A 10,296-nucleotide genomic window follows, 5' to 3' on the forward strand; every position below is an offset into this window, starting at 1 on the left:
CCCTGAAACCAAACCCCCTCCCTTATACCCTTTTCTCCCTTATCCCCACCCCCCCCGACACTCTGTGGTTCTACATGTGCTGAAAAGAGAAGAGTAAGCTTAGAATAAATCTAATGAATCAAAGGAAGAAATGATAATGATAGTAAAGAGTAAAACCCAAACCCAAAAGACCACAACACTCCTGTGTTGTCATTGTCTGAGTGTCTGTCCCTATCTCTCTCGGAGGCTGCAGGCATCAATTTACATAGTACAACCAGTAAACAAGGTTGAAGAATCCAAAGGTGATTGGAAAAATGATTCGTGACCACTTGTCAATGGTGCTGACGTCTGTCAGGTCTGGGATTTTGAGCTTCAGCTTAGACGACCGCCGGCGGAGACGGCAGTTGGCACGGTTGCGGGCCGCAGCGTGGTGGGTCAGTGGGACGTGGCGGTCCAGGGTTGGGTGGTGACCAAATCCATCCCGAGAGGCCAGCTGCTTGCGGAACTGGATTCCTGAACCTTCAAAGGACATGACAGAGTTTCGAGAATCGCCAACGCTGCTCATCATGTCCGTGGCCAGCAGCTCGTTGTTCATCTCCAGAGTGCTGAGGAGGATGTTACCGTAAGGGTCAACCTAGAACAGGGAAGAGAGAGAGTAAGGTAGCGGGGATGTCCTGCGCTCAAGGCACACAGCCACACCATCGGGGATGACTTTGAGCAGCTTTCTGTGTAACAGTACCACTGATTGGGTCATTTGTGTGCTCTGAACCTGGACTGCTGCAGTTGAAAATGTTGTCCACTGACGCTGGAGCTGAAGGACTAGCCACATGTGCTTGCAGCAAACTTTTGAGCAGGATAGTGTAATTCTGCCGACACAGTAGGACCAAAAGCCACAGGGGTAGTTTTGGCTACACCTGCCCCGTGCAAGAGGATGGTCCTGGTAAGGAGGATGATGACAAAATGATCAGGGAGTAATCAACGCACAGGGGAAGTGGAGTTCATCTCTCGTGATGAGGAGAAAGGCTGCTCCACAGCTCACCCAGGGCTGAATGAACAGTGGAGAGAGTGCATTCTCCTGCCACAATGAAAGAAGGGGACAAACCTGCTCTCTCACCCTCTTCTCCTCATAACGGTGGCGCTCATTGTTGGCCTTGCTGATCCGTTCACTCTGTTTCTTTTGCTGCCGAGGGCCTCGCCCGAAGAATATGTAGTTGACAAAAGCATACTCCAGGAGTGCCAGGAACACGAAGACAAAGCAGCCCATGAGATAAACATCAATAGCCTTGACGTAAGGTATCTTGGGGAGAGTCTCCCGCAGGTGCGTGTTGATGGTGGTCATTGTAAGTACCGTGGTGACCCCTGTAAGGAGAGGGTAGGTGCTCTGTTACCAAGGTGGGATGGTTTCCTGAAATGTCACTCTCAGCTTCCCCATCCCTCCTCCCAGCTGGACAACCTCAGAGGGGATGGGAGCAGTGCAACTGGGAAGAATATTTTCATTATTCTAAGCCCAGCTGCCCAGTACAAATCGCTGCAGAAAATAAACCAGCTGCCAGCTGAGGGAGAAAACATCAAAGCTGAGTATCATGTATATAATGGGGATCAACATCCTCTGGACCTTGGTTCTGTAAAGAAGGATCCTCCTTCTTTCCCTCAGTGTGGTAGGAAACATTCAGTTTTGCTGTCAGTCTCCCAAGCTCTTCTCCCTTTTTTCCACTTCATGAACTCATCAGGCTTCCCTGCGCACCACTGAATACCTCAGTATCCTTGACATGAATTTATAATCTGCTGTGCCTTCCCAATGACATGAATAGGAGAAAGAGTGAAGAGATTCCCTCTTCACGGCACACACTTTTTTTTTTTCCCTGCACCATAGGCTTCTGTCTACATCCTTGACCCCATCAATTCCCACCTTCCTCTCACCAGCTTTACCACTCACTACTCCAATTATCATCTATACACACTCCTCCCATGGTTCCCTTGCTCTCCTTTTTAGGTCTACTCATATTTTCTGCATCTTAAATAAACATTTCTTGGTCTCATCAAACCCTTTTTTCTCCATCTACTCAGCCTCCGAGAGCCTGGGGCACCATGATTTCCCTTACAGCTTCAGTCCTCTTCTTTGGTTTCTTCTCAGCCTCTTCCCTTCTCTGGACTGTCAGAGTGGCCTCAGACCTGTCTCTCTGACAGTCTTCTGCCGGCTTCAAAAAGACAGCAATGAGGTCTCATGCTTCTTTTGGGGGCAGTAACTCTTCCTCTTCAACCTAGTCATCTTTCCCATCTCTCTAGGTCAGCTGTCCTCCTTTTCTTACTATATCTTGCTGATTTCCTTTTCTTCTAGTGTCCCTCCTCCTCCTCTCGCAGTTGGCAGATCTCATAGTCTCCATGACCTTAACTTGCTTTTCTGGTTTCAGCCCTACCTTCACAGTGATGGTTCTCCAACCTCTTTGTGCATCCTGGACCTCTGGCTTGTCCTGTTTCCCCTTCACCCTCATTGTGTCTTTAGTGTCATTCCTGATAAAAGATTTAAAGAACTAATAGCCTTCAGTTCACAGAACAGTAAATGGAAGGGAGATGTATTTATATGCATACACCATATTATATTGTCTATATTTAGACAGTAGTCTAAATATCCAGAATTCTGGGGTAAAGAAAGGAGGAATAGAATGTTCTCCACTTCTCCATTAAGAACTAGACAAATTGCAATGGAGACTTCGGACAGAAGCAAAGAAGAGCTTTTTGTCTGTACAAACACATAAAGCTGGAAATAAAGTGCCCAGAGGAGGCTGTGGAGTGTCCTTCTTCGGAGCTTTTTAAGGACAAGTTAGACAGAGAGCTGTCAGGAATAGTTTAGGGAGAGCTGTTCCAGTTCTGATCTACAATGTTTTTCTTGTGTCTTCTTTGAATCCAGATGTCAGTAGAAATTCAACAGCTGTGCATCTCATGTCCACCCTTCTGCTTGTACTTTCACTGTGCCAGCAATGTCTGCCGTGGTCTCTTTTTCTTCTCCCACTGATTATACTCTTGTCAATGCAACTTACCTTTTTAATTTACCATGTTCTTGTTCCCTCCCCGTCTCCCTGCTCCAGCCTCTCCAAACAAGCACAGCCAAATTATCTGTTTTATATCTTTGTACAAGCCATCCCTCCTCTGAGTCTTCTCAAACTCTGTCTTCTCCTAGAGCTAATTAAAGCCCCCAACTCTTTCTGTAAGACCCAGCCTCTACCTGTGCTCCACTGCCTCTCTGAGCCTTTTCCTTCACAGATGAAATCATTCTACTTCCTTGGCTTTCCTATTGCCTCTGAACTTTCTACCATGTTGCACAGCCCCATTCTCATGACAGCCACACACCCCCCTCCTTTCTCCTGTTCCTTCTTCAAAATCCTCATCTGCAATCCACCCCCACTTCCCTTCTGTTGCTTAAAAGATCTCATTTTTTTCTCTTATAGGAAAACATTCCTATTTAGGGGAGCATGTGCTTAAGAATAACTTGGACTCTGACTACTGTCCCACATTTTCTTTGGTTAGGAAGGTCTTCAGCTGCAAAAAGTGTCTGAATGGGGCCTAAACTATCATGAAAATGTGTAATGCCACTTCCTTTATTTTTTTCATCTTTAAGCCATTCACTCAGTGTTCTTTCCTACTCTTTGACCAACCACTCTCAGCATCTATCCTCCAACGAACCGGTCCTGGCACACTCATTGACCAAGAGGTCCCCAGATTTCTCTTCTTAAGAAAACGAGTACAGACCAGAGTGAAGGAACTGGTGGGCTCATGGCATGCCAGGGTCTCATGTGTCTGAGAAGCTGTGACCATTCATGCTTTTGTTATAGAGGTTAAACTCGCATCCACAGAAATTGATGGCAGAACTTCCACTGGTTCAAATAATACAGACTCAAGCTTGGGAATTACCGACACTTCTGAACTAAAAGGGTAGCTTTTCTGGCTGAAAATTTCAAGTTTGTTCTCAGAAAAAATGTCCTTCATTTAGGATGATAAGTTTGACAGAACTATGTGGCTTGCTTAGCCTCTACCTCATAAAGAAAAAGGTGTTTTCCTTGCTACAGCTGTCCTAGCGGATCTTCCTCAGAAGACCCCCCTTCTTCAACATAGAATGAAAAGGTACGTACCTAGTGCCACTCGTGCAGCAGAAGCATCATAATTGATCCAGAAGGAAACCCAGGACAGGATGGTGATGAGAATAGATGGCATGTAAGTCTGCAAGATGAAGTAACCAATGTTCCTCTTAATCCGGAAACTCAAGGATAAGCGCAGATATGAACCTGTCCATGAGATATTAAAGGGAGATGTTGTTTGAGAGGAGGGCAAGGCTGTGTTTATGGCTTAGGTTAGGAACTGAAATTTTGTTTGGAAACTGTTCTCAAGGGGCAGGGATAATGAGAAATCTCTCTTTTTTCAACATCTGATTTTGCAGACTCATCAGTTTTTGGAAGGGGGCTCTTGGAGTCTGCTCACTTGGCTCAGAATATTAAGAAGAAAGGAAACTCTACGTAAGTTACATTATTATATCAGCCATCATGGGACAACGTCTGTTCAGCTCTGAAATTGTTATTATGGTATGTGCCCATTTGATACAGGCTCACACAGGAGACTTTAACCCTATATCTGGATGCATTGAGATGATTTTCCAACATTTCATGTGCTAGTTTTTCCCCCGAACAGCAGTGAAGATCTGAATCGTATTTTTCCCATGCTGTTCTAAAAATGGGTTATGGTCAGAGTGGGCAAATTCATATGCAAATAGAGTACCGTTAGTGAATCTGTAAGTATTTTTTTTTTCCAAGTTGCAACTTCCTCCTAATCTTTCAGCAAATCTAACGGGGATAGTGACAGCAATAAGTACTCTGACAGTCCTTCCACTGGAGCAGGGTCATTTTGACGGGGACAAAGCAGGGCCTCTCTCATTGCTGTGAAAGAAAGCATCGCTTCTTCCCACCTCCATCCCTGAGGCAACACAGCAGCCTGAAACCGGGGTGTAATCGTGTGTTGGCTGCTAAAGAACAAGAGAACAACAGTCTTTAATGATCAAGGAGGTAGTCTGGGAAAAAGGAGGTTATGTTCTCTCACCATTATGTGCCATTTGTGTAGCTTGAACGCTGTTTCACCAGTCTTTTTTCTTTTTTTTTTTTAAGGTTTTACCTATTTAGACTCAAACTTCTTTAGGAGGAATACTGCCTCTTGTTGTGGGTCTCTAGATTGCCATTGCTTTGGGACCCTGCTCCCAGCACGCCCCTGAGGCACTAGTGTAACAACATCACCATCTGCCACCACTCCTGATAACTCAGGCTGTGATTTCATGGCGTTTCAAAAATTGGCCTATTTAACAGGTATGTGGCACGCTGTTTTGGCAGTGAACTCCATGCCAGATCAAAGTGAAGACAGCAACCAAAATCCAAACCCCTCCAACTTCCCAACTGGCAGTATCTGAATCGTCCAAGATACTCTCTCCAGATCTTTTTATTGCCGTGCACAGATGGGTTTGCATCGTTTCATAGGTCGCTTGCTTTTCAACTGATATATTCCTCTGCTTACTATTGCACCCACATTACCTTTGAGAATCAGTTGTAAAGCACATAAAAATAAGGTAAAGCCTGAGAACCTTCTAAAGAGGTTCTGTTTTGAGCGGAGTTGGTCTTTTGACTAAGAAACAAAAACAACTGCAGCAAAAAAAGAAAAAAAAGATCCCATAAGTCTTTGAAGAGAAGCAGCCAAACTAAATAAATAAGTAAAAGCAAACTCAGTGGGTACAGAAGATGCCTCTTTTCCAAGGGAACAGGACCCTTAGTTGAATTTAGATCCTAAATTATTGCCTCAGCACCTGAATCAGGGGAGCGACTGCACTGACGTTGACCAGCAGAAGGTTGGCACACCCCTTCAGCAGAGACTCACCGGTGGTGAAGACCACTTCCCTGCTGACCAGCCTCTGCTCGATAATGGTGAACTGGGGCAGTTCTAGCACCTCCATCCCTGTGACAGCAGAATCATTTCCTTGCCAGAAGAAGACAATGTCATCAACCGTGTAACCATCTGCAGAGATGAAGAAGCACAGGGAGACAACTAAGCTGACAAGCTAGAGAAGATTATCATTATCACTAAGGTGATCTGGAAGAGAATCCAAGGAAAAGCCCACACTGTCAGATAGCAAGCGTAGCCCCTCCCGCCTGTCGTACGTTCCTTCTTCAGCTGAGCTTGGCAATACAGTCCCCAGGAGAAGAGGAAAAAATTCGTCGGAACTCCCACTTCTGGCTAGAATTCAGGAGAAAATGGTGAGAAGTGGCCCATCAAGCCTTGCCGTGCTCTTCATAATCTCCATAGCTGACATGACAGGGACTTGTGCATCAGAAACCTCTGTCAAATGCACCAAACACGGCATTGTGCCTTTTAATAACTACGTCCTTTTGCCAGAAGGGGGAGGCCACACAACGCATTCTGGTGGGGACAAGGGAAACAGCATCTAAGCATTAAAAATTCCCAGAGAGAAAAAGATTTACAGGAGCAGCTGAAGAGAAACTCGAGCATCAGAGCATCTCCCTCTTCTACACACTTTCAGACAAAATTCGGAGCCTTGCAGTGGACAGAGTCTCTGAGATCAGGGGCTGCTTATACCAAGTGCTGGCTGAAAAGAGCAGTGATGGGAGAAGGGGGGAGTCAGGCCGCTATCACATACTCACCCCTTACATTTCAGGGTGATGGATTTGTTAGCCCAGCCAAGGATACAGCCTCTTATTTTAACCCCAAACCTTACGTGCCAGACAGGGCTGCACAGGCTGGAAGTGCTGAGGAGCCCAAAGCCACAGTCCCAGGAAAAAGGTTGCCCAGGTGCTCCAGAGTCATGGAGAATGAGGCCCAGGGGATAAAGTCACGCAGCTCCCCTCCCATCAGTGTGATGTTGACAGCCCTGCCTGCTGCCCTTGTGGGTAAGGATTCATCTCTACCTGGAAATGAATGCCACTCATGGCAAGCTGGGTTTTGAAGCACTGCAGCTGCTGCTGTGCAGAGGCTGGCCTCTTCTTCTGAGCACAGTGCAGAGCTGACAGGAGCACCTCTGCGTGCAAAGAGGCAGTAGGATACGTACAAGCTTGGGTACAACATGGCACAAGGCTTCCTTTAGAGCACGAACTTCACCTGTGCCCACAGACAGCTTTTATTCACAGCCTGCACTGCAGCACGACCACCTGCCTTATCCACAAGCCCTCGCAGCAGAGAGGCAGTTGGCTAGCAATACCCAGCAAGGCTAACATCGGTGACGGAGAGCTGCCACCAAAGCAGCATCAGTGTGTTAGCGGGATCAAGGGAATGAAAAGCTCCACCATGGAGGAGAAATTCTTCTACCTAGGCCTTAGGGGCCAAGGATTATCCTGTATCAGATCTGAACCTTTGAGGATGGTGTCATCCTGCAGCTCCCAAGTGGACAAAGAGCTGAGAAACCTGGTCTGATCTCACAGCTGACCCTGCTTTGAGCTGCAAGCTGGACTAGAGACACCCTGAGGTCTCCTCCCAAACTGAATTATTTGATGACTCTGTACTCTTCAAGCCCACATCCTGCATCCTCAGTCATTATGCGCTTATTCATGGGTGCTAAAAAATAATAACAATCTTCCAAATGCCATGCCAGATCTGCTTCTGATGTAAATCAACTCAGCCAGGGCTCCACCTCCTCCCCCCGTGGCATGCTCCTGCTCCCATGGCAGTAAGTGGGAAAGCACCCACACCCACCCACAAGCCCAGAGAGATTCAGGACCCTCAGGTTATCAGCCTATCTGCTGCAGACATTGGGGTGTCGCAGGCTGTTGTGCTTCCTCGAGTGTCCCAGCTTTGTGCACGGGAACTGGTATTTGCATCTGGCTGCAGCGTCTCTCCCAGAGCCCTGAGACCAAGTGTGGAAAGCAGCAAAAAGCAGCCAAGCCCCCCACTCCTCACAGTGCCTCAAACACTCTTGCAGAGTGTGTGTGATTTTACATCCGAATTCACCTGGCTCAGACTTTCAGACTCTGGTGCATATTCTGAATTTTTCCAGGAGGCGATCAAGCCCTTTCCACCCAGCGCTCCCCTCTGCATTGGTGCACCCAGCCTGTAAACAAGTCACCTCCCCACCTCCTTTGCAGTAAACAAACCCGGCTGAGCTACTGAGGGTTCTTACTGCAAAACATCTGCCCTAGCCCTTGAACCGCTTTTTTAGTATCTTTTCTCAACCTCTTCTGACTTCTCAGATTCCTTTCCAAATTTTGGAAACCAAACATAGGCAGAGTCCCTTTCCCCATCTCATCCAGAGGCCAGTCGATTCCCTGCTCTGACTCACGGCTCCCCTGATTTATATAACCAAGGCTCACTCCAGCCCTTTCGCCACGCAACCTCCAGCAGCGGTGCTGGGGGCTGCCACCCCTCCATCACTTCCCCCCGTGGTACCCGCGCGGGTACGAGCCCCTCCGTCTGGCAGCCTGGCCCGCGCTCCCGCGCCCAGGCACAGACCTCCGCATTTAGCTGCATCCAAAAGCATTCTGGATGTATTCCGACTGGGAGGTATTCAAATGTGCAGCGAGCGAGCCACGCAGGCTGCTATCTTCATCATCCACAAATTTAACAGCAGTGACTTCAAATTTACTTCCTGATCAGCAATGAAAATGTCAAATTACAGTAACTAATTTTAGGAGATCTCACAGTTAACTAGCTCTATTCCACTTACCCTATGACTTGCTGGTACTGGGTACCGATCTTTGTATTTTTTTTGTTATGGCATTATGCAATATGAATTCAAACATGTTTTTCAGGAAGCCATTTTTTAAAGCGATTCTAAAGGAAAAGATTGTTCAGTCTAAAAATAAGTGCTTCGCTTTGATTTCCAGCTTTAAAAAGAAAACCAAATTTCCATTTTACTTTTAAAAAGTAAAAGAACTTTCACAAAGACAACCTGAAATATCATAAAGTATTGATACGACGACTTATAATGTCAGATTAACAGCCTGTTTGCTGCCTGCCTCGTCGGGTTTTTGTTGAATCCTGGCACACAGCTAGGCAGGGGCATATGTGGTGAGGGATAGTTTTGGGATGGAGAGATGGGATCACCAGGCAGTGCCAGCACTGGCTTACCTCCTGCAGCTAAGTGCCCCGGGATGCTGAGGGGAAGGAAAGCCCAGCTACCTCCTGCTGCTTTACAAACCCAGCATCCCTGCACTGCAAAAGGGCTATTTTGGTGTTTTGGTTTGGGTTGGGTTTGTTTTTTTTATATATATATATATACTCGCTTTGGTTTTTAAGCCAGCCATAAAAGGACTGTTATTCCAGAGTTGTGTGGACTTGGAAGCAAACAAAATGGAACCCTGTAGACTTTTGAATGCACAACTGTGTAAAAGACAAAAGCTCTGAGGAAGAGAACATTCGAATCGCTTCATCTCTGCGTGGATCTTAGGAATATTGTAAGGAAACGTACCTATGACTAACAAATGGGCTTGACATGACCCATTAAGAACAAAATCACAACATGAGGAACTGTGGGTAATTCCCTGCCTTCTCTTTTCTTGGCTGTACCATAAACTATTCTCAAAATGCCAAGGAGTGCCAGAAATGACATGACATAAGTGCCTCCAGCAACACCTAATTCGCATCCCATTACCCAAGCTCTGCCATGGCTGCGCATCCCGAGCGGGAACGGGTTCCCAGGCGCAGGCAGGGCCGGTAAGGTGGCACGACACCTTCCAACTGCGGATGCTGTCGGACCTCTGCTATGAAAAAAGCAGCTCTCTGGTAGTTACCACTGAAGCTGCATCATCATTACTGTGAGATCTGCTGCACTGGACCGCTCCTGGGGGGATACCGCGGTGCATTTTGATGAGGGACAGCTGGACCTCCTCCACCAGCGCGGTCGGCAGGGGCTTTCCATAGGAGTCAGGGGAAGATCCTGGCGGGGAGGGACTGCAGGAGGGTTTGGGTCCCACCTCCCATGCAAAGTGAGGCCAGCCATGAGCCAGGGCAGGCTCCCAGGGCTTTCTTAGGGCTAAGGGAGGCTTCCACCACCCTCCCAAGGGTGGGAGTGATTTTAACGCCCAGCCTGCTGCTAGTGATCCATTTTCCTGGGCATTCTGTCCCTCGGGATGGAGTTTGGATGAGGCACCTTAGTCCTGTGCCAGGAGGACCTACTGGAGGGTGGCCCGTAACCGCCCTGGGAGGCATGCCATGAGCGGGAACCTGGGGTGGGTGGCACCAGGGGGCGAGGGGGGGGCGTACGCACAGCTCTCTATCTCCAGCGTGCAGTTCTGCTGGTCCAGGGGGTACCTCCGCAGGTCCATCATGCAGGCGGCCGTG

At 47.6% G+C, this 10,296-nt stretch overlaps 1 protein-coding gene across 1 annotated transcript; it reads right to left on the reverse strand.

Moving 5' to 3' along the window:
* Window positions 1-6: 6 nt before the first annotated feature.
* Window positions 7-10,292, reverse strand: LOC104513162 (gamma-aminobutyric acid receptor subunit beta-4; the record flags this gene model as incomplete). The annotated part of the gene is made up of 5 exons (XM_010156412.1): window positions 7-613; window positions 1,094-1,338; window positions 4,107-4,259; window positions 5,887-6,024; window positions 10,223-10,292. Coding segments are annotated over 5 exons (984 nt in total), but the record flags the coding sequence as incomplete, so codon positions are not given.
* Between the last annotated feature and the right edge of the window lie 4 nt (window positions 10,293-10,296).

Source organism: Eurypyga helias, unplaced genomic scaffold (assembly GCF_000690775.1).
Source record: "Eurypyga helias isolate BGI_N326 unplaced genomic scaffold, ASM69077v1 scaffold47617, whole genome shotgun sequence".
Taxonomy (NCBI): domain Eukaryota; kingdom Metazoa; phylum Chordata; class Aves; order Eurypygiformes; family Eurypygidae; genus Eurypyga; species Eurypyga helias.